Source organism: Oncorhynchus clarkii, unplaced genomic scaffold, assembly GCF_045791955.1.
Source record: "Oncorhynchus clarkii lewisi isolate Uvic-CL-2024 unplaced genomic scaffold, UVic_Ocla_1.0 unplaced_contig_11066_pilon_pilon, whole genome shotgun sequence".
Classification (NCBI taxonomy): domain Eukaryota; kingdom Metazoa; phylum Chordata; class Actinopteri; order Salmoniformes; family Salmonidae; genus Oncorhynchus; species Oncorhynchus clarkii.
Window position 1 is genome coordinate 22,501 of NW_027257967.1, and position 25,108 is coordinate 47,608.

At 46.8% G+C, this 25,108-nt stretch overlaps 1 protein-coding gene across 2 annotated transcripts in view; it reads right to left on the bottom strand.

Annotated features, from left to right (window-relative positions):
* LOC139394308 (E3 ubiquitin-protein ligase RBBP6-like) overlaps positions 1-25,108 on the bottom strand; it is a 47,615-nt gene that overhangs the window by 15,535 nt on the left and 6,972 nt on the right. The window contains exons 3-9 of one of the 2 annotated variants that reach the window (XM_071142347.1): positions 20,512-20,623; positions 17,258-17,302; positions 9,172-9,260; positions 8,074-8,170; positions 7,821-7,963; positions 6,647-6,819; positions 4,504-4,607 (exon numbers count right to left, since the gene is read on the bottom strand). In XM_071142347.1, the coding sequence (XP_070998448.1) occupies positions 4,504-4,607; positions 6,647-6,819; positions 7,821-7,963; positions 8,074-8,170; positions 9,172-9,260; positions 17,258-17,302; positions 20,512-20,623 (763 nt within the window). Of the gene's footprint in view, positions 1-4,452; positions 4,608-6,646; positions 6,820-7,820; positions 7,964-8,073; positions 8,171-9,171; positions 9,261-17,257; positions 17,303-20,511; positions 20,624-25,108 lie in introns of both variants that reach the window. The other variant, XM_071142346.1, reaches the window with a different exon arrangement.

Consider the following 25,108-nt stretch of genomic DNA (forward strand, 5'->3'; position numbering starts at 1 on the left):
GCCTTATTCTTCTAACCCTAACCCTAATACCCCAGCCTTATTCTAACCCTAACCCCAATACCCCAGCCTTATTCTAACCCTAACCCTAATACCCCAGCCTTATTCTAACCCTAATACCCCAGCCTTATTCTAACCCTAACCCCAATACCCCAGCCTTATTCTAACCCTAACCCTAATACCCCAGCCTTATTCTAACCCTAACCCTAATACCCCAGCCTTATTCTAACCCTAACCCTAATACCCCAGCCTTATTCTAACCCTAACCCTAATACCCCAGCCTTATTCTAACCCTAACCCTAATACCCCAGCCTTATTCTAACCCTAACCCTAATACCCCAGCCTTATTCTAACCCGAACCCTAATACCCCAGCCTTATTCTAACCCTAACCCTAATACCCCAGCCTTATTCTAACCCTAACCCCAATACCCCAGCCTTATTCTAACCCTAACCCCAATACCCCAGCCTTATTCTAACCCTAACCCCAATACCCCAGCCTTATTCTAACCCTAACCCCAATACCCCAGCCTTATTCTAACCCTAACCCCAATACCCCAGCCTTATTCTAACCCTAACCCCAATACCCCAGCCTTATTCTAACCCTAACCCCAATACCCCAGCCTTATTCTAACCCTAACCCCAATACCCCAGCCTTATTCTAACCCTAACCCTAATACCCCAGCCTTATTCTAACCCTAACCCTAATACCCCAGCCTTATTCTAACCCCAATACCCCAGCCTTATTCTAACCCTAACCCCAATACCCCAGCCTTATTCTAACCCTAACCCTAATACCCCAGCCTTATTCTAACCCTAAGCCTAATACCCCAGCCTTATTCTAACCCTAACCCTAATACCCCAGCCTTATTCTAACCCTAACCCTAATACCCCAGCCTTATTCTAACCCTAACCCTAATACCCCAGCCTTATTCTAACCCTAACCCTAATACCCCAGCCTTATTCTAACCCTAACCCTAATACCCCAGCCTTATTCTAACCCTAACCCCAATACCCCAGCCTTATTCTAACCCTAACCCTAATACCCCAGCCTTATTCTAACCCTAACCCTAATACCCCAGCCTTATTCTAACCCTAACCCTAATACCCCAGCCTTATTCTAACCCTAACCCTAATACCCCAGCCTTATTCTAACCCTAACCCTAATACCCCAGCCTAACCCTAACCCTAATCTAACCCTAACCCTAATACCCCAGCCTTATTCTAACCCTAACCCTAATACCCCAGCCTTATTCTAACCCTAACCCTAATACCCCAGCCTTATTCTAACCCTAACCCTAATACCCCAGCCTTATTCTAACCCTAACCCTAATACCCCAGCCTTATTCTAACCCTAACCCTAATACCCCAGCCTTATTCTAACCCTAACCCTAATACCCCAGCCTTATTCTAACCCTAACCCTAATACCCCAGCCTTATTCTAACCCTAACCCTAATACCCCAGCCTTATTCTAACCCTAACCCTAATACCCCAGCCTTATTCTAACCCTAACCCTAATACCCCAGCCTTATTCTAACCCTAACCCTAATACCCCAGCCTTATTCTAACCCTAACCCTAATACCCCAGCCTTATTCTAACCCTAACCCTAATACCCCAGCCTTATTCTAACCCTAACCCTAATACCCCAGCCTTATTCTAACCCTAACCCTAATACCCCAGCCTTATTCTAACCCTAACCCTAATACCCCAGCCTTATTCTAACCCTAACCCCAATACCCCAGCCTTATTCTAAAATTAATTATAAAGTTCCCTCAATCTACACACAATACCCCAGCCTTATTCTAAAATTAATTATAAAGTTCCCTCAATCTACACACAATACCCCAGCCTTATTCTAACCCTAACCCTAATACCCCAGCCTTATTCTAACCCTAACCCTAATACCCCAGCCTTATTCTAACCCTAACCCTAATACCCCAGCCTTATTCTAACCCTAACCCCAATACCCCAGCCTTATTCTAACCCTAACCCTAATACCCCAGCCTTATTCTAACCCTAACCCTAATACCCCAGCCTTATTCTAACCCTAACCCTAATACCCCAGCCTTATTCTAACCCTAACCCTAATACCCCAGCCTTATTCTAACCCTAACCCCAATACCCCAGCCTTATTCTAAAATTAATTATAAAGTTCCCTCAATCTACACACAATACCCCAGCCTTATTCTAAAATTAATTATAAAGTTCCCTCAATCTACACACAATACCCCAGCCTTATTCTAACCCTAACCCTAATACCCCAGCCTTATTCTAAAATTAATTATAAAGTTCCCTCAATCTACACACAATACCCCAGCCTTATTCTAACCCTAACCCTAATACCCCAGCCTTATTCTAAAATTAATTATAAAGTTCCCTCAATCTACACACAATACCCCAGCCTTATTCTAACCCTAACCCTAATACCCCAGCCTTATTCTAAAATTAATTATAAAGTTCCCTCAATCTACACACAATACCCCAGCCTTATTCTAAAATTAATTATAAAGTTCCCTCAATCTACACACAATACCCCAGCCTTATTCTAAAATTAATTATAAAGTTCCCTCAATCTACACACAATACCCCAGCCTTATTCTAAAATTAATTATAAAGTTCCCTCAATCTACACACAATACCCCATAATGACATCACAATACCCCATAGTGACATCACAATACCCCATAATGACATCACAATACCCCATAATGACATCACAATACCCCATACTGACATCACAATACCCCATAATGACATCACAATACCCCATAATGACATCACAATACCCCGTAATGACATCACAACACCCCGTAATGACATCACAATACCCCGTAATGACATCACAACACCCCATAATGACATCACAATACCCCATAATGACATTACACTACCCCATAATGACATCACGATACCCCATAATGACAAGGCGAAAACAGGTTTTTAGAAATGTTAGCAAATGTATTACCAGTAAAAAACAGAAATACCAAGTAATTATTATTATTTATTTACATAATTATTCTGACACTTTGCTTTGAGACTTGAAATTAAGCTCAGGTGCTTCCTGTTTCCATTGATCATCCTTGAGATGTTTTTACAACTTGATTGGAGTCCACCTGTGGTCAATTCAATTGATTGGACATGATTTGGAAAGGTACACACCTGTCTTTATAAGGTCCCACAGTTGACAGTGTATGTCAGAGCAAAAACTAAGCCATGAGGTCGAAGGAATTGTCCGTAGAGCTCCGAGACAGGATTGTGTTGAGGCACAGATCTGGGGAAGGGTACCAAAACATTTCTGCAGCAATGAAAGGTCCCCAAGAACACAGTGGCCTCCATCATTCTGAAATGGAACAAGTTTGGAACCACCAAAGACTCTTCCTAGAGCTGGCCGCAGCATTCCACCAATCAGGCCTTTATGGTAGAGTGGCCAGACAAGATTCTCTGGTCTGATAAAACCAAGATTAAACTCTGTGGCCTGAATGCCAAGCGAGGAGGAAACCTGGCACCATCCCTACGGTGAAGCATGGTGGTGGCAGCATCACGTCTGGAGGAAACCTGGCCCCATCCCTACGGTGAAGCATGGTGGTGGCAGCATCACGTCTGGAGGAAACCTGGCACCATCCCTACGGTGAAGCATGGTGGTGGCAGCATCATGCTGTGGGGATGTTTTTTCAGCAGCAGGGACTGGGAGACTAGTCAGGATCGGGAAAGATGAACGGAGCAAAGTACAGAGAGATCCTTGATAACAACATGCTTCAGAGCGCTCAGCACCTCAGACTGGGGCGAAGGTTCACCTTCCAACAGGACGACGACACAAGAATGGCTTTGGAACAAGTCTCTGAATGTCCTTGAGTGGCCCAGCCAGAGCCCGGACTTGAACCCGATCGAACATCTCTGGAGAGACCTGAAAATAGCTGTGCAGCAACGCTCCCCATCCAACCTGACAGATCTTGAGAGGATCTGCAGAGAAGAATGGGAGAAACTCCCCAATTGCAGGTGTGCCAAGCTTGTAGCGTCATACACAAGAAGACTCAAGGCTGTAATCGCTGCCAAAGGTGCTTCAACAAAGTCCTGAGTAAAGGGTCTGAATACTGATGTAACGGTGTTGTTTCTGTTTTAGCTTTACGGGGTATTGTGATGTCATTATGATGTCATTATGGGGTATTGTGATGTCATTATGATGTCATTATGGGGTATTGTGATGTCATTATGGGGTATTGTGATGTCATTATGGGATATTGTGATGTCATTATGGGGTATTGTGATGTCATTATGGGATATTGTGATGTCATTATGGGATATTGTGATGTCATTATGGGGTAGTGTGTGTAGATTGATGAGGGGGGAAAAACAATTTAATCCATTTTAGAATAAGACTAACGTAACAAAATGTGGAAAAAGTCAAGGGGCCTTCTGAAGACACCTGTATGTTGTGGAACATTTCATACACGTTACCTCACTAAATAAAGGCCAGGGTTGAGTAGGCGGAGCCTGAGAGAGTTTTACCTGGCGCAGGAACTTATTGGCTATGAGAGCATCAGGGGAGACATTCGATTGGCTACAGGTGGGACACACATGTTCCTCTGACTCCAGCAGAGACGTACGGATACCTGAGGAGAGGAGACAGCATCAGTCACTATGGATACCTGAGGAGACAGCATCAGTCACTATGAATACCTGAGGAGAGGAGACAGCATCAGTCACTATGGATACCTGAGGAGACAGCATCAGTCACTATGGATACCTGAGGAGAGGAGACAGCATCAGTCACTATGGATACCTGAGGAGAGGAGAGAGCATCAGTCACTATGGATACCTGAGGAGAGGAGACAGCATCAGTCACTATGGATACCTGAGGAGAGAGCATCAGTCACTATGGATACCTGAGGAGACAGCATCAGTCACTATGGATACCTGAGGAGAGGAGAGAGCATCAGTCACTATGGATACCTGAGGAGAGGAGACAGCATCAGTCACTATGGATACCTGAGAGGAGACAGCATCAGTCACTATGGATACCTGAGGAGACAGCATCAGTCACTATGGATACCTGAGGAGAGGAGACTGCATCAGTCACTATGGATACCTGAGGAGAGGAGACAGCATCAGTCACTATGGATACCTGAGGAGAGGAGACAGCATCAGTCACTATGGATACCTGAGGAGAGGAGACAGCATCAGTCACTATGGATACCTGAGGAGACAGCATCAGTCACTATGGATACCTGAGGAGAGGAGACAGCATCAGTCACTATGGATACCTGAGGAGAGGAGAGAGCATCAGTCATTATGGATACGTGAGGAGAGGAGACAGCATCAGTCATTATGGATACGTGAGGAGAGGAGACAGCATCAGTCACTATGGATACCTGAGGAGAGAGCATCAGTCACTATGGATACCTGAGGAGACAGCATCAGTCACTATGGATACCTGAGGAGAGGAGAGAGCATCAGTCACTATGGATACCTGAGGAGAGGAGACAGCATCAGTCACTATGGATACCTGAGATGAGACAGCATCAGTCACTATGGATACCTGAGGAGACAGCATCAGTCACTATGGATACCTGAGGAGACAGCATCAGTCACTATGGATACCTGAGGAGAGGAGAGAGCATCAGTCACTATGGATACCTGAGGAGAGGAGACAGCATCAGTCACTATGGATACCTGAGGAGAGGAGACAGCATCAGTCACTATGGATACCTGAGGAGACAGCATCAGTCACTATGGATACCTGAGGAGAGGAGACAGCATCAGTCACTATGGATACCTGAGGAGAGGAGAGAGCATCAGTCACTATGGATACCTGAGGAGAGGAGACAGCATCAGTCACTATGGATACCTGAGGAGAGAGCATCAGTCACTATGGATACCTGAGGAGACAGCATCAGTCACTATGGATACCTGAGGAGAGGAGAGAGCATCAGTCACTATGGATACCTGAGGAGAGGAGACAGCATCAGTCACTATGGATACCTGAGAGGAGACAGCATCAGTCACTATGGATACCTGAGGAGACAGCATCAGTCACTATGGATACCTGAGGAGAGGAGAGAGCATCAGTCACTATGGATACCTGAGGAGAGGAGACAGCATCAGTCACTATGGATACCTGAGGAGAGGAGACAGCATCAGTCACTATGGATACCTGAGGAGAGGAGACAGCATCAGTCACTATGGATACCTGAGGAGACAGCATCAGTCACTATGGATACCTGAGGAGAGGAGACAGCATCAGTCACTATGGATACCTGAGGAGAGGAGACAGCATCAGTCACTATGGATACCTGAGGAGACAGCATCAGTCACTATGGATACCTGAGGAGACAGCATCAGTCACTATGGATACCTGAGGAGAGGAGAGAGCATCAGTCACTATGGATACCTGAGGAGAGGAGACAGCATCAGTCACTATGGATACCTGAGGAGAGGAGACAGCATCAGTCACTATGGATACCTGAGGAGACAGCATCAGTCACTATGGATACCTGAGGAGAGGAGACAGCATCAGTCACTATGGATACCTGAGGAGACAGCATCAGTCACTATGGATACCTGAGGAGACAGCATCAGTCACTATGGATACCTGAGGAGAGGAGACAGCATCAGTCATCAGGTCTTTACAGGTGTGTGTTTGTCGACTCACAGTCGTCGCAGTAGGAGTTGCCACAGCAGGGAATGACCACAGCGTCAGTCATCAGGTCTTTACAGAGCAGACAGAGGAGCTCATCAGGGACTGGATCCTCGTCCTCCTCGGAACTGGACTGGTCCCTGGGGACGAACGGAGGCCTCTCCTTCTTACCTAAAGCGTAGGCCTCACTGTGGAGGACACACACATAGAGGTTTACGGGTTAGACGTCAGAGGTCAGGGGTTAAAGGTCAGGCAGACCATAACCTTTCTAAAAACTCATGTCTGAGGTGGTTACTCAAATCTCTAAATAAATGTATCACTAGCCACTTTAAACAATGCCACTCTATATAATGTTTACATACCCTACATTACTCATCTCATATGTATACGTATATACTGTACTCTATATCATCGACTGTATCCTTATGTAATACATGTATCACTAGCCACTTTAAACTATGCCACTTTGTTTACATACTCATCTCATTTGTACATACTGTACTCGATACCCTCTACTGTATCTTGCCTATGCTGCTCTGTACCATCACTCATTCATATATCCTTATGTACATATTCTTTATCCCCTTACACTGTGTACAAGACAGTAGTTTTGGAATTGTTAGTTAGATTACTTGTTATTACTGCATTGTCGGAACTAGAAGCACAAGCATTTCGCTACACTCGCATTAACATCTGCTAACCATGTGTATGTGACCATTAACATCTGCTAACCATGTGTATGTGACCATTAACATCTGCTAACCATGTGTATGTGACCATTAACATCTGCTAACCATGTGACCATTAACATCTGCTAACCATGTGACCATTAACATCTGCTAGAGGTCGGGTCAGAGGTCGGGTCAGAGGTCGGCAGTAACTCACGCGTCTATCGTAGGGATGGCGTAGTGGCCGGTGTTAGTCAACGGGGGGGGGTCAGAGGTCGGCAGTAACTCACGCGTCTATCGTAGGGATGGCGTAGTGGCCGGTGTTGGTCAACAGGGGGGGGGTCAGAGGTCGGCAGTAACTCACGCGTCTATCGTAGGGATGGCGTAGTGGCCGGTGTTGGTCAACAGGGGGGGGGTCAGAGGTCGGCAGTAACTCACGCGTCTATCGTAGGGATGGCGTAGTGGCCGGTGTTGGTCAACAGGGGGGGGGGGGGGGGGGTCAGAGGTCGGCAGTAACTCACGCGTCTATCGTAGGGATGGCGTAGTGGCCGGTGTTGGTCAACATGGCTCCCTTTATAGACGGGTCGTCCACTTCCTTCATGAAGGAACGGGGGATGCCGGTACTCTTCTTGATCCTCTGGGGCGGCTCAAACCCTTTCTCCTTCTAACACACACACACACACACACACACACACACACACACACAACCACACACATTTACTGGGTTGCTCTGGACAACGATAACACACACACACCAAGGATGTGTTGTCTTACCCCGTTAGTAGGACAGTTCCTGATGTGATGTCCGTTCTTGCCACAGCGATAACAGGTGTAGTTGGCTGGAGGGGGACCGGTCAACTTCTTCACATAACTAATAACATGAATACAACGTTAACACAACGTTAACACGTTACTGATAGTCAAGACAGCTGTCAACATTAACATGTTAACACAACGTTAATACTTCCTGGTTCAGTTACAGGATAGAGCTGCTGTTACATCCTGGTTCAGTTACAGGATAGAGCTGCTGTTACATCCTCTACCGGTTCAGTTACAGGATAGAGCTGCTGTTACATCCTGGTTCAGTTACAGGATAGAGCTGCTGTTACATCCTGGTTCAGTTACAGGATAGAGCTGCTGTTACATCCTCTACCGGTTCAGTTACAGGATAGAGCTGCTGTTACATCCTGGTTCAGTTACAGGATAGAGCTGCTGTTACATCCTCTACCGGTTCAGTTACAGGATAGAGCTCCTGTTACATCCCGGTTCAGTTACAGGATAGAGCTGCTGTTACACCCTGATTCAGTTACAGGATAGAGCCGCTGTTAGATCCTGGTTCAGTTACAGGATAGAGCTGCTGTTACACCCTGGTTCAGTTACAGGATAGAGCTGCTGTTACATCCTGGTTCAGTTACAGGATAGAGGTGCTGTTACATCCTCTACCGGTTCAGTTACAGGATAGAGCTGCTGTTACATCCTGGTTCAGTTACAGGATAGAGCTGCTGTTACATCCTCTACCGGTTCAGTTACAGGATAGAGCTGCTGTTACATCCTGGTTCAGTTACAGGATAGAGCTGCTGTTACATCCTGGTTCAGTTACAGGATAGAGCTGCTGTTACATCCTGGTTCAGTTACAGGATAGAGCTGCTGCTACATCCTGGTTCAGTTACAGGATAGAGCTGCTGCTACATCCTGGTTCAGTTACAAGATAGAGCTGCTGTTACATCCTCTACCGGTTCAGTTACAGGATAGAGTTGCTGCTACTTCCTGGTTCAGTTACAGGATAGGGTCGTAGTCGTGATTGGACTGTGTGTGGTAATACTCACTGTATGGGGTCGTAGTCGTGATTGGACTGTGTGTGGTAATACTCACTGTATGGGGTCGTAGTCGTGATTGGACTGTGACATCATGGCTCTGATCTTGTCGTCCTCCGATGCGTTGGCCTCCGCCAGGTTCGCCGTCTGTTCCCAGAAACCACCAGGATATATGACATAGTTAGATAGAGACCAGGGGTCACCAGGATATATGACATAGTTAGATAGAGACCAGGGGTCACCAGGATATATGACATAGTTAGATAGAGACCATGGGTGAAAGAGGACAGACAGACACAGACAGACAGAGTCAACTAGTATATAGACAGGGGAGGGGAGAGAGTCAACTAGTATATAGACAGGGGAGGGGAGAGAGTCAACTAGTATATCGACAGGGGAGAGAGTCAACTAGTATATAGACAGGGGAGAGGAGAGAGTCAACTAGTATATAGACAGGGGAGGGGAGAGAGTCAACTAGTATATAGACAGGGGAGGGGAGAGAGTCAACTAGTATATAGACAGGGGAGAGAGTCAACTAGTATATAGACAGGGGAGGGGAGAGAGTCAACTAGTATATAGACAGGGGAGAGAGTCAACTAGTATATAGACAGGGGAGAGGAGAGAGTCAACTAGTATATAGACAGGGGAGGGGAGAGAGTCAACTAGTATATAGACAGGGGAGAGAGTCAACTAGTATATAGACAGGGGAGAGGAGAGAGTCAACTAGTATATAGACAGGGGAGGGGAGAGAGTCAACTAGTATATAGACAGGGGAGGGGAGAGAGTCAACTAGTATATAGACAGGGGAGGGGAGAGAGTCAACTAGTATATAGACAGGGGAGAGGAGAGAGTCAACTAGTATATAGACAGGGGAGAGGAGAGAGTCAACTAGTATATAGACAGGGGAGAGGAGAGAGTCAACTAGTATATAGACAGGGGAGAGGAGAGAGTCAACTAGTATATAGACAGGGGAGAGGAGAGAGTCAACTAGTATATAGACAGGGGAGAGGAGAGAGTCAACTAGTATATAGACAGGGGAGGGGAGAGAGTCAACTAGTATATAGACAGGGGAGAGGAGAGAGTCAACTAGTATATAGACAGGGGAGGGGAGAGAGTCAACTAGTATATAGACAGGGGAGAGGAGAGAGTCAACTAGTATATAGACAGGGGAGGGGAGAGAGTCAACTAGTATATAGACAGGGGAGAGGAGAGAGTCAACTATTATATAGACAGGGGAGAGAGTCAACTAGTATATAGACAGGGGAGAGGAGAGAGTCAACTAGTATATAGACAGGGGAGGGAGAGAGTCAACTAGTATATAGACAGGGGAGAGGAGAGAGTCTACTAGTATATAGACAGGGGAGAGAGTCAACTAGTATATAGACAGGGGAGAGGAGAGAGTCAACTAGTATATAGACAGGGGAGAGGAGAGAGTCAACTAGTATATAGACAGGGGAGAGAGTCAACTAGTATATAGACAGGGGAGGGGAGAGAGTCAACTAGTATATAGACAGGGGAGAGGAGAGAGTCAACTAGTATATAGACAGGGGAGAGGAGAGAGTCAACTAGTACATAGACAGAGGAGAGAGTCAACTAGTATATAGACAGGGAAGAGGAGAGAGTCAACTAGTATATAGACAGGGGAGAGGAGAGAGTCAACTAGTATATAGACAGGGGAGAGGAGAGAGTCAACTAGTATATAGACAGGGGAGAGGAGAGAGTCAACTAGTATATAGACAGGGTAGTGGAGAGAGTCAACTAGTATATAGACAGAGGAGAGAGTCAACTAGTATATAGACAGGGGAGGGGAGAGAGTCAACTAGTATATAGACAGGGGAGGGGAGAGAGTCAACTAGTATATAGACAGGGGAGAGGAGAGAGTCAACTAGTATATAGACAGGGGAGAGAGTCAACTAGTATATAGACAGGGGAGAGGAGAGAGTCAACTAGTATATAGACAGGGGAGGGGAGAGAGTCAACTAGTATATAGACAGGGGAGGGGAGAGAGTCAACTAGTATATAGACAGGGGAGGGGAGAGAGTCAACTAGTATATAGACAGGGGAGGGGAGAGAGTCAACTAGTATATAGACAGGGGAGGGGAGAGAGTCAACTAGTATATAGACAGGGGAGGGGAGAGAGTCAACTTGTATATAGACAGGGGAGGGGAGAGAGTCAACTAGAATATAGACAGGGGAGAGGAGAGAGTCAACTAGTATATAGACAGGGGAGAGGAGAGAGTCAACTAGTATATAGACAGGGGAGAGGAGAGAGTCAACTAGTATATAGACAGGGGAGTCTGCGTCTAACCTAGTCAGTCTGTTAGATCTGTGTCTAACCTAGTCAGTCTGTTAGATCTGTGTCTAACCTAGTCAGTCTGTTAGATCTGTGTCTAACCTAGTCAGTCTGATAGATCTGTGTCTAACCTAGTCAGTCTGTTAGATCTGTGTCTAACCTAGTCAGTCTGTTAGATCTGTGTCTAACCTAGTCAGTCTGTTAGGTCCTGATAGATCTGTGTCTAACCTAGTCAGTCTGATAGATCTGCGTCTAACCTAGTCAGTCTGTTAGATCTGTGTCTAACCTAGTCAGTCTGTTAGATCTGTGTCTAACCTAGTCAGTCTGTTAGGTCTGTGTCTGACCTAGTCAGTCTGTTAGGTCTGTGTCTAACCTAGTCAGTCTGTTAGATCTGTGTCTAACCTAGTCAGTCTGATAGATCTGTGTCTAACCTAGTCAGTCTGTTAGGTCCTGATAGATTTGTATCTAACCTAGTCAGTCTGATAGATCTGTATCTAACCTAGTCAGTCTGTTAGATCTGTGTCTAACCTAGTCAGTCTGTTAGATCTGTGTCTCATCTAGTCAGTCTGATAGATCTGTGTCTAACCTAGTCAGTCTGATAGATCTGTGTCTAACCTAGTCAGTCGGTTAGATCTGTGTCTAACCTAGTCAGTCGGTTAGATCTGTCTCTAACCTAGTCAGTCTGTTAGGTCTGTGTCTGACCTACTCAGTCTGTTAGGTCTGTGTCTGACCTAGTCAGTCTGTTATGTCCTGATAGATCTGTGTCTCATTTAGTCAGTCTGTTAGATCTGTGTCTGACCTAGTCAGTCTGTTAGGTCTGTGTCTGACCTAGTCAGCCTGTTATGTCCTGATAGATCTGTGTCTAACCTAGTCAGTCTGTTAGGTCCTGTTAGATCTGTGTCTAACCTAGTCAGTCTGTTAGATCTGTGTCTAACCTAGTCAGTCTGTTAGATCTGTGTCTAACCTAGTTTGTCTGTTAGGTCCTGATAGATCTGTGTCTAACCTAGTCAGTCTGTTAGATCTGTGTCTAACCTAGTCAGTCTGTTAGATCTGTGTCTAACCTAGTCAGTCTGATAGATCTGCGTCTAACCTAGTCAGTCTGTTAGATCTGTGTCTAACCTAGTCAGTCTGTTAGATCTGTGTCTAACCTAGTCAGTCTGTTAGATCTGTGTCTAACCTAGTCAGTCTGTTAGATCTGTGTCTAACCTAGTCAGTCTGTTAGATCTGTGTCTCATCTAGTCAGTCTGTTAGATGTGTCTGACCTAGTCAGTCTGTTAGGTCCTGATAGATCTGTATCTAACCTAGTCAGTCTGATAGATCTGTGTCTAACCTAGTCAGTCTGTTAGATCTGTGTCTAACCTAGTCAGTCTGTTAGATCTGTGTCTCATCTAGTCAGTCTGATAGATGTGTCTGACCTAGTCAGTCTGTTACGTCCTGATAGATCTGTGTCTAACCTAGTCAGTCTGTTAGATCTGTGTCTAACCTAGTCAGTCTGTTAGATCTGTGTCTAACCAAGTCAGTCTGATAGATCTGTGTCTAACCTAGTCAGTCTGATAGATCTGTGTCTAACCTAGTCAGTCTGATAGATCTGTGTCTAACCTAGTCAGTCTGTTAGATCTGTGTCTAACCTAGTCAGTCTGTTAGGTCATGATAGATCTGTGTCTAACCTAGTCAGTCTGTTAGGTTAGATCTGTGTCTAACCTAGTCGGTCTGTTAGGTCTGTGTCTAACCTAGTCAGTCTGATAGATCTGTGTCTAACCTAGTCAGTCTGTTAGATCTGTGTCTAACCTAGTCAGTCTGTTAGATCTGTGTCTAACCTAGTCAGTCTGTTAGATCTGTGTCTAACCTAGTCAGTCTGTTAGATCTGTGTCTAACCTAGTCAGTCTGTTAGATCTGTGTCTAACCTAGTCAGTCTGTTAGATCTGTGTCTAACCTAGTCAGTCTGATAGATCTGTGTCTAACCTAGTCAGTCTGATAGATCTGTGTCTAACCTAGTCAGTCTGTTAGATCTGTGTCTAACCTAGTCAGTCTGTTAGATCTGTGTCTAACCTAGTCAGTCTGATAGATCTGTGTCTAACCTAGTCAGTCTGATAGGTCCTGATAGATCTGTGTCTAACCTAGTCAGTCTGATAGATCTGTGTCTAACCTAGTCAGTCTGTTAGATCTGTGTCTAACCTAGTCAGTCTGATAGATCTGTGTCTAACCTAGTCAGTCTGTTAGATCTGTGTCTAACCTAGTCAGTCTGTTAGATCTGTGTCTGACCTAGTCAGTCTGTTAGGTCTGTGTCTGACCTAGTCAGTCTGTTAGGTCTGTGTCTGACCTAGTCAGTCTGTTAGGTCTGTGTCTAACCTAGTCAGTCTGATAGATCTGTGTCTAACCTAGTCAGTCTGTTAGATCTGTGTCTAACCTAGTCAGTCTGATAGATCTGTGTCTAACCTAGTCAGTCTGTTATGTCCTGATAGATCTGTGTCTAACCTAGTCAGTCTGTTAGGTCTGTGTCTAACCTAGTCAGTCTGTTAGATCTGTGTCTCATCTAGTCAGTCTGTTAGATGTGTCTGACCTAGTCAGTCTGTTAGGTCCTGATAGATCTGTATCTAACCTAGTCAGTCTGATAGATCTGTGTCTAACCTAGTCAGTCTGTTAGATCTGTGTCTAACCTAGTCAGTCTGTTAGATCTGTGTCTCATCTAGTCAGTCTGATAGATGTGTCTGACCTAGTCAGTCTGTTACGTCCTGATAGATCTGTGTCTAACCTAGTCAGTCTGTTAGATCTGTGTCTAACCTAGTCAGTCTGTTAGATCTGTGTCTAACCAAGTCAGTCTGATAGATCTGTGTCTAACCTAGTCAGTCTGATAGATCTGTGTCTAACCTAGTCAGTCTGATAGATCTGTGTCTAACCTAGTCAGTCTGTTAGATCTGTGTCTAACCTAGTCAGTCTGTTAGGTCATGATAGATCTGTGTCTAACCTAGTCAGTCTGTTAGGTTAGATCTGTGTCTAACCTAGTCGGTCTGTTAGGTCTGTGTCTAACCTAGTCAGTCTGATAGATCTGTGTCTAACCTAGTCAGTCTGTTAGATCTGTGTCTAACCTAGTCAGTCTGTTAGATCTGTGTCTAACCTAGTCAGTCTGTTAGATCTGTGTCTAACCTAGTCAGTCTGTTAGATCTGTGTCTAACCTAGTCAGTCTGTTAGATCTGTGTCTAACCTAGTCAGTCTGTTAGATCTGTGTCTAACCTAGTCAGTCTGATAGATCTGTGTCTAACCTAGTCAGTCTGATAGATCTGTGTCTAACCTAGTCAGTCTGTTAGATCTGTGTCTAACCTAGTCAGTCTGTTAGATCTGTGTCTAACCTAGTCAGTCTGATAGATCTGTGTCTAACCTAGTCAGTCTGATAGGTCCTGATAGATCTGTGTCTAACCTAGTCAGTCTGATAGATCTGTGTCTAACCTAGTCAGTCTGTTAGATCTGTGTCTAACCTAGTCAGTCTGATAGATCTGTGTCTAACCTAGTCAGTCTGTTAGATCTGTGTCTAACCTAGTCAGTCTGTTAGATCTGTGTCTGACCTAGTCAGTCTGTTAGGTCTGTGTCTGACCTAGTCAGTCTGTTAGGTCTGTGTCTGACCTAGTCAGTCTGTTAGGTCTGTGTCTAACCTAGTCAGTCTGATAGATCTGTGTCTAACCTAGTCAGTCTGTTAGATCTGTGTCTAACCTAGTCAGTCTGATAGATCTGTGTCTAACCTAGTCAGTCTGTTATGTCCTGATAGATCTGTGTCTAACCTAGTCAGTCTGTTAGGTCTGTGTCTAACCTAGTCAGTCTGTTAGATCTGTGTCTAACCTAGTCAGTCTGTTAGATCTGTGTCTAACCTAGTCGGTCTGTTAGGTCCTGTTAAATCTGTGTCTAACCTAGTCAGTCTGTTAGGTCTGTGTCTAACCTAGTCAGTCTGATAGATCTGTGTCTAACCTAGTCAGTCTGATAGATCTGTGTCTAACCTAGTCAGTCTGATAGATCTGTGTCTAACCTAGTCGGTCTGTTAGGTCCTGTTAAATCAGCGTCTAACCTAGTCGGTCTGCTCAGATTGATCTGAAAAAACATTGCTCACGCAACTTATTTCTCACGAGAAAATACTAATCTACCAGATTCACTTGAATCGACTTTACTAAAATAAGGACAGGAAGTGTAAATCCACTGGGGGAGAAAACAGATATTATCCTTCAAGAATACATGAGTAGTAGTCCACACATAAATGGTCAGGGGTCTAGGAGACGTTTTATTGGATAAAACATTCACACTCCCACATTTCAGGTACCCAATCACAGCTACACGCATAAATGGTCAGGGGTCTAGGAGACGTTTTATTGGATAAAACATTCATACTCCCACATTCCAGCTACCCAATCACAGCAACACACATAAATGGTCAGGGGTCTAGGAGACGTTTTATTGGATAAAACATTCACACTCCCACATTTCAGCTACCCAATCACAGCTACACGCATAAATGGTCAGGGGTCTAGGAGACGTTTTATTGGATAAAACATTCACACTCCCACATTCCAGCTACCCAATCACAGCTACACGCATAAATGGTCAGGGGTCTCAGAGACGTTTGCCAAGTTTTATTGGATAAAACATTCACACTCCCACATTCCAGCTACCCAATCAAAACACAGTCCTTCTAACAGCTGACTGTCATTACAAGCCCGTTAACACCATTAAAAGCAGTAAATGCTGTTCTCTGGTTGAACGTCACAGGGTATAAATATATATATATATATATAAACGAACAATAACAAAATCAGTCCCATCACAACATCAACAGAAGGGTTCAGCCAAGAAACACGTCCGTGTAGGTTTGTGTTTTACTTCAGCAAACGACATATTTGAGGATAAATTACATCTGCTAAATGTTATATATATATATATATATATTTATATAAAGTTAATCTCTTCAAAAACACAGTGTGGTGACAAAGCATGGTGCAGTAGAGAGGATTTGGCAAGTTGAAATGTTTTTAAAAAAAGTTGTTACATGGGCTTCAATAAGTTTTGAAATCGAGATTGATAACAGGTTTGTTTTATAAATTAGTGTCCTAGGGGTGAAAGGTCATGTATGAGCAAAAAATAAATCAATAAATAAAACAACCCGTTGAGTCTTCATTTAGAGAGAGAAGAAGAAGAAGGGAAAAAAACGAGGCGAACGCTTCATTCTTCAGGATGCGTGTTCGGGAACGAGTGTGTGTGGGTGTGTGTAACGTACGAGTGTGTGTGTGTGACGTACGAGTGTGTGTGTGTGTGTGACGTACGAGTGTGTGTGTGTGTGTGTGTGTGTAACGAACGAGTGTGTGTGTGTGTAACGTACGAGTGTGTGTGTGTGTGTGTGTGTAACGTACGAGTGTGTGTGTGTGTGTGTGTGTAACGTACGAGTGTAAGCAGCAGCAAGTGTGCGTCTCCTTCAGACTAAAAAGACAGAGAGAAATCTCTTTACATGACCAGGGACAGTAAACAAATCACATCAAAATCAAAACCACCAATTAATATCATTACAACCAAGTCAGTCAACATCACTTTTTAAAAACAAGGTTTTTTTAACACTTAGTTTCAATCCAACTTAACTGTTTTAAGAGAAAAGAGAGAGAAGAGGAGAGAAGGAAAGGAGGGAAGGAGAGAAGGAGAGAAGAGGAGAGAAGGAAAGGAGAGGAGAGAAGGAGAGGAGAGAAGGAGAGGAGAGAAGGAGAGAAGGGAAGGAGAGAAGGAGAGAAGGGACGAGGAGAGAAGGAGAGAAGGGAAGGAGAGAAGGAGAGAAGAGGAGAGAAGGAGAGAAGGAGAGAAGAGAAGGAGAGAATATATAGTTTACCTTTGAAAGTTGGGCCAGTGATATTGATGAAGCATGATCATCAATCTGTTTGAGACAAAAATCAGATTACTGCTCCATCACACACACACACACACACACACAGTGTAGAGTAACACACGAGCTAGATATCTACTGTCAAAACCGTGTTGATGGTATTAACTAGTCAGTTATGAAACACTGGAACAGACATTGCCATAATAAACACACGTCAGCTTGGTAATGAGACATGAATAAACACACGTCAGCTTGGTAATGAGACATGAATAAACACACGTCAGCTTGGTAATGAGACATGAATAAACACACGTCAGCTTGGTAATGAGACATGAATAAACACACGTCAGCTTGGTAATGAGACATGAATAAACACACGTCAGCTTGGTAATGAGACATGAATAAACACACGTCAGCTTGGTAATGAGACATGAAAAGGACCATTAGAAATGAAAGTCCCCAAACAACCTAATCATTTTTATTTATTTTTTTTACCTTCAGAACAAATTAATGATTTACAAAAAAAGGGACCAGTTCATTTCATAAAACATCCCAAAAAGTCTTAGTGACATTAAATTAGGTCTTTGTAAAAATATGTTTTTTAAAAGAGTACCCCCTCCCCCAGTTTCACGGGCGTCTAATCCCCCTCCCCCAGTTTCACGGGCGTCTAATCCCCCTCTTCCAGTTTCACGGGCGTCTAATCCCCCTCCTCCAGTTTCACGGGCGTCTAATCCCCCTCCTCCAGTTTCACGGGCGTCTAATCCCCCTCCTCCAGTTTCACGGGCGTCTAATCCCCCCTCCCCCAGTTTCACGGGCGTCTAATCCCCCTCCTCCAGTTTCACGGGCGTCTAATCCCCCTCCTCCAGTTTCACGGGCGTCTAATCCCCCTCCTCCAGTTTCACGGGCGTCTAATCCCCCTCCTCCAGTTTCACGGGCGTCTAATCCCCCTCCCCCAGTTTCACGGGCGTCTAATCCCCCTCCTCCAGTTTCACGGGCGTCTAATCCCCCTCCCCCAGTTTCACGGGCGTCTAATCCCCCTCCTCCAGTTTCACGGGCGTCTAATCCCCCTCCTCCAGTTTCACGGGCGTCTAATCCCCCTCCCCCAGTTTCACGGGCGTCTAATCCCCCTCCTCCAGTTTCACGGGCGTCTAATCCCCCTCCCCCAGTTTCACGGGCGTCTAATCCCCCTCCCCCAGTTTCACGGGCGTCTAATCCCCCTCCTCCAGTTTCACGGGCGTCTAATCCCCCTCCTCCAGTTTCACGGGCGTCTAATCCCCCTCCCCCAGTTTCACGGGCGTCTAATCCCCCTCCTCCAGTTTCACGGGCGTCTAATCCCCCTCCTCCAGTTTCACGGGCGTCTAATCCCCCTCCCCCAGTTTCACGGGCGTCTAATCCCCCTCCTCCAGTTTCACGGGCGTCTAATCCCCCTCCCCCAGTTTCACGGGCGTCTAATCCCCCTCCTCCAGTTTCACGGGCGTCTAATCCCCCTCCCCCAGTTTCACGGGCGTCTAATCCCCCTCCTCCAGTTTCACGGGCGTCTAATCCCCCTCCTCCAGTTTCACGGGCGTCTAATCCCCCTCCTCCAGTTTCACGGGCGTCTAATCCCCCTCCTCCAGTTTCACGGGCGTCTAATCCCCCTCCTCCAGTTTCACGGGCGTCTAATCCCCCTCCTCCAGTTTCACGGGCGTCTAATCCCCCTCCTCCAGTTTCACGGGCGTCTAATCCCCCTCCTCCAGTTTCACGGGCGTCTAATCCCCCTCCTCCAGTTTCACGGGCGTCTAATCCCCCTCCTCCAGTTTCACGGGCGTCTAATCCCCCTCCTCCAGTTTCACGGGCGTCTAATCCCCCTCCTCCAGTTTATGTTAGCAACATGCTAACACCCTGTGTGACTTGCTTCTTGTATAGGTGTTAGCAACATGCTAACATCCTGTGTGACTTGCTTCTTGTATAGGTGTTAGCAACATGCTAACATCCTGTGTGACTTGCTTCTTGTATAGGTGTTAGCAACATGCTAACATCCTGTGTGACTTGCCTCTTGTATAGGTGTTAGCAACATGCTAACATCCTGTGTGACTTGCTTCTTGTATAGGTGTTAGCAACATGCTAACATCCTGTGTGACTTGCTAATTGTATAGGTGTTAGCACACATGCTAACATCCTGTGTTCAAGGCACACTTAACCAGCATGGCTACCACAGCATTCTGCAGTGATACACCATTCCATCTGGTTTGCACTTAGTGGGACTACGTTGGTTTATCAACAGGACAATGACCCAGAACACACCTCCAGCCTGTGTAAGAGCTACTTGACCAAGAAGGAGAGTGATGGAGTGCTGCATCAGATGACCAGGTCTCCACAATCCCCCGACCTCAACCCAGTTGAGATGGTTTGGGATGAGTTGGACCCGCAGAGTGAAGGAAAAGCAGCCAACAAGTGCTCAGCATACATAGCCCATCTGTAAATAGCCCACCCAACTACCTCATCCCCAAGCATACATAGCCCATCTGTAAATAGCTCAGCCAACTACCTCATCCCCAAGCATACATAGCCCATCTGTAAATAGCCCACCCAACTACCTCATCCCCATATTGTTATTTATTTGCTCCTTTGCACCCCAGTATCTCTACTTGCACATGAATCTCCTGCACATCTATCACTCCAGTGTTTAATTGCTATATGGTAATGATTTCGCTTCTATGGCCTATTTATTGCCTTACCTCCCTACATTTCCACACACTGGACATAGATTGTTCTATTGTGTTATTGACTGACTATGTTTACTCCATGTGTAACTCTGTGTCGTTATCTGTGTCGCACTGCTTTGGTTTATCTTGGTCAGGGTCTCAGTTGTAAATGAGAACTTGTTCTCAGCTGGCCGACCTGGTTAAATGAAGGTGAAAATATATAAAAACATGTGGGAACTCCTCCAAGACTGTTGGAAAAGTATTCCAGGTGACTACCTCATGAAGCTGGTTGAGAGAATGCCAAGAGTGTGAAAAAGCTGTCATCAAGAAGGCTACTAAAATCTATTTATTTTTTTGGTTACTACATGATTCCATATGTGTTAGTTGATCGTTTTAATGTCTTCACTATTATTCTACAATGTAGAAAATAAAAACCCTTGAGGTGTGTTCAAAACTTTTGACTGGTACTGTAGTTTTAAAAAAACAAGACAACACTAGAATGGTATGACAAGACATTTCACACACGTGTGTGTGTGTGTGTGTGTGTGTGTGTGTGTGTGTGTATTCGTTACATACTCCTTTGGAGGATCCAATGGAAAAGTGACAGTGTTCTGAAGAACGATCTCCTTTGGAGGATCCGACGGGGAGGTTCTGAACGGGGAAGTGATTCTGTTCTGAAAAACGCTCACTGGAACACACAGAGAGAGAGAGACAGGAGAGAGAGAGGACAGAGAGAGAGAGGACAGAGAGAGAGGGCAGAGAGAGAGAGGACAGAGAGAGAGGACAGAGAGAGAGGGCAGAGAGAGAGAGGACAGAGAGAGAGAGGACAGAGAGAGAGGAGAAAGAGAGAGAGAGTTAAATTCATGTTGGTCATTCAGACGCTCTTCTCCAGACAGACACACGTCCAAGTTTAAAATAGTCAGTCTAGAAAAATAAAAGCAGGATTCACAACTTGTTTGAGCCTGAAATTCCAAAAACCGACACGTCTGACCTGTCGTGTGTCTGTTACCCCCAGACCTGTCGTGTGTCTGTTACCCCCAGACCTGTCGTGTGTCTGTTACCCCCAGACCTGTCGTGTGCCTGTTACCCCCAGACCTGTCGTGTGCCTGTTACCCCCAGACCTGTCGTGTGCCTGTTACCCCCAGATCTGTCGTGTGCCTGTTACCCCCAGACCTGTCGTGTGTCTGTTACCCCCAAACCAGACCTGCCACCACACCCCCAGCAGCACCACACCCCCAGCAGCACCACACCACCACACCCCCAGCAGCACCACACCCCCTGCAGCACCACACCCCCACACCCCCTGCAGCACCACACCCCCAGCAGCACCACACCCCCACACCCCCTGCAGCACCCCCACACCCCCAGCAGCACCCCCACACCCCCAGCAGCACCCCCACACCCCCAGCAGCACCACACCCCCAGCAGCACCACACCCATAGCAACACCACACTCCCTGCAGCACCACACCCCCTGCAGCCCCACACCCCCAGCAGCACCACACCCCCAGCAGCACCACACCCCCTGCAGCACCACACCCCCACACCCCCTGCAGCACCCCCACACCCCCAGCAGCACCCCCACACTCCCAGCAGCACCACACCCCCAGCAGCACTACACCCCCAGCAGCACCACACCCCCAGCAGCACCACACCCCCAGCAGCACCACACCCCTTACAGCAGCACCACACCCCCTACAACACCACACCCCCACACCCCTTACAGCACCACACCACACCCCCTACAACACCACACCCCCACACCCCCTACGGCACCACACCCCCTAAGGCACCACACCCCCTAAGGCACCACACCCCCTACGGCACCACACCCCTTACAGCACCACACCCCCAGCAGCACCACACCCCCACACCCCCTGCAGCACCACACCCCCAGCAGCACCACACCCCCAGCAGCACCACACCCCCAGCAGCACCACACTCCCTGCAGCCCCACACCCCCTGCAGCACCACACCCCCTGCAGCAGCACCACACCCCCAGCAGCACCACACCCCCAGCAGCACCACACCCCTTACAGCAGCACCACACCCCCTACAACACCACACCCCCACACCCCTTACAGCACCACACCCCCTACAGCACCACACCCCCTACAACACCACACCCCCACACCCCTTACAGCACCACACCACACCCCCTACAACACCACACCCCCACACCCCCTACGGCACCACACCCCCTAAGGCACCACACCCCCTACAGCACCACACCCCCACACCCCTTACAACACCACACCCCCTACAGCCCCACACCCCTTACAGCACCACACCCCCTAAGGCACCACACCCCCTACAACACCACACCCCCTACAGCACCACACCCCTTACAGCACCACACCCCCTACAGCCCCACACCCCTTACAGCATCACACCCCCTAAGGCACCACACCCCCTAAGGCACCATACCCCCTACAGCACCACACCCCCTAAGGCACCACACCCCCTAAGGCACCACACCCCCACACCCCCGCAGCACCACCACACCCCCTACAGCACCACACCCCTTACAGCACCACCACACCCCATACAGCACCACCACACCCCCTACAGCACCACACCCCCTACAGCACCACCACACCCCCTACAGCACCACACCCCCTAAGGCACCACATCCCCGCAGCACCACCACACCCCCTACAGCACCACACCCCCTACAGCACCACACCCCCTACAGCACCACCCCCCCTACAGCACCACCCCCTAAGGCACCACATCCCCGCAGCACCACCACACCCCCTACAGCACCACACCCCCTACAGCACCACACCCCCTAAGGCACCACATCCCCGCAGCACCACCACACCCCCTACAGCACCACACCCCCTACAGCACCACCCCCTAAGGCACCACATCCCCCAGCAGCAGGTGTGAGAGAGCAGAGCTGCGGTCCAACGTCCCTTATTTGAATATCTTAACTGACACAGTTCTCAGTTCTCAGTCACACAAACAATCCAGAGCTCCTCACTTAGAAACGAATCTAGATAAATGATCTGGGGCCCACTGCTTCCAACATCAGGAAGAAACAAATCTAGATAAATGATCTGGGGCCCACTGCTTCCAACATCAGGAAGTAACGAATCTAGATAAATGATCTGGGGCCCACTGCTTCCAACATCAGGAAGAAACTAATCTAGATAAATGATCTGGGGCCCACTGCTTCCATCATCAGGAAGTAACGAATCTAGATAAATGATCTGGGGCCCACTGCTTCCATCATCAGGAAGAAACGAATCTAGATAAATGATCTGGGGCCCACTGCTTCCAACATCAGGAAGAAACTAATCTAGACAAATGACCTGGGGCCCACTGCTTCCATCATCAGGAAGTAACGAATCTAGATAAATGATCTGGGGCCCACTGCTTCCATCATCACTTGATGCCACATCAGGAACTGTTTTAAGTGAGAAATAGGCATTGGTCTGTAACCCCTACAGTAGCTATGGTTGGTCTATTGTGCTTCAAACTATGTGCCTGTCTTAGGTCAGTTAGGATCACCACTTTATTTTAAGAATGTGAAATGTCAGAATAATAGTAGAGAGAATGATTTATTTCAGCTTTTATTTCTTTCATCACATTCCCAGTGGGTCAGAAGATTACATACACTCAATTAGTATTTGGTAGCATTAAATTGTTAAACTTGGGTCAAATGTTTCAGGTAGCCTTCCACAAGCTTCCCACAATAAGTAGGGTGAATTTTGGCCCATTCCTCCTGACAGAGCTGGTGTAACTGAGTCAGGTTTGTAGTCCTCCTGACAGAGCTGGTGTAACTGAGTCAGGTTTGTAGGCCTCCTGACAGAGCTGGTGTAACCGAGTCAGGTTTGTAGGCCTCCTGACAGAGCTGGTGTAACTGAGTCAGGTTTGTAGGCCTCCTGACAGAGCTGGTGTAACTGAGTCAGGTTTGTAGGCCTCCTGACAGAGCTGGTGTAACTGAGTCAGGTTTGTAGGCCTCCTGACAGAGCTGGTGTAACTGAGTCAGGTTTGTAGGCCTCCTGACAGAGCTGGTGTAACTGAGACAGGTTTGTAGGCCTCCTGACAGAGCTGGTGTAACTGAGTCAGGTTTGTAGGCCTCTTTGCTTTTTCAGTTCTGCCCACAAATGTTCTATGTGATTGAGGTCAGGGCTTTGTGATGTCCAATCCAGTACCTTGACTTTGTTGTCCTTAAGCCATTTTGCTACAACTTTAGAAGTATGCTTGGGGTCATTGTCCATTTGGAAGGCCCATTTGCAACCAAGCTTTAACTGATGTCTTGAAATGTTGCTTCAGTATATCCACATAATTTTCCGTCCTCATGATGCCATCTATTTTGTGAAGTGCACCAGTCCCTCCTGCAGCAAAGCACCCCCACAACATGATGCTGCCACCCCCGTGCTTCACGGTTGGGATGGTGTTCTTCGGCTTGCAAGCCTCCCCCTTTTTCCTCCAAACATAACGATGGTCATTATGGCCAAACAGTTCTGTTTTTGTTCCATCAGACCGGAGGACATTTCTCCAAAAAGTACGATCTTTGTCCTCATGTGCAGTTGCAAACCGTAGTCTGGCTTTTTTATGGTGGTTTTGGAGCAGTGGCTTCTTCCTTGCTGAGTGGCCTTTCAGGTTGTGTTGATATAGGACTCATTTTATTGTGGATATAGATACTTTTGTACCTGTTTCCTCCAGCATCTTCACAAGGTCCTTTGCTGTTGTTCTGGGATTGATTTTCACTTTTCGCACCAAAGTACGTTCATCTCTAGGAGACAGAACGCGTCTCCTTCCTGAGCGGTATGATGGCTGCGTGGTCCCATGGTGTTTATACTTGTGTACTACTGTTTGCTAGTGTCCAGTCATTAGGTTTGTGTAACCAGTGTCTAACTAGTGTCCAGCCATCTTGGTTTTGGACGGCAGCCGTCTTGGTTTTTGACGGCAGCCGTCTTGGTTTTTGACGGCAGCCATCTTGGTTTTTGACGGCAGCCATCTTGGTTTTTGACGGCAGCCATCTTGGTTTTTGACGGCAGCCATCTTGGTTTTTGACGGCAGCCATCTTGGTTTTTGACGGCAGCCATCTTGGTTTTTGACGGCAGCCATCTTGGTTTTTGACAGCAGCCATCTTGGTTTTTGACAGCAGCCATCTTGGTTTTTGACGGCAGCCATCTTGGTTTTTGACGGCAGCCATCTTG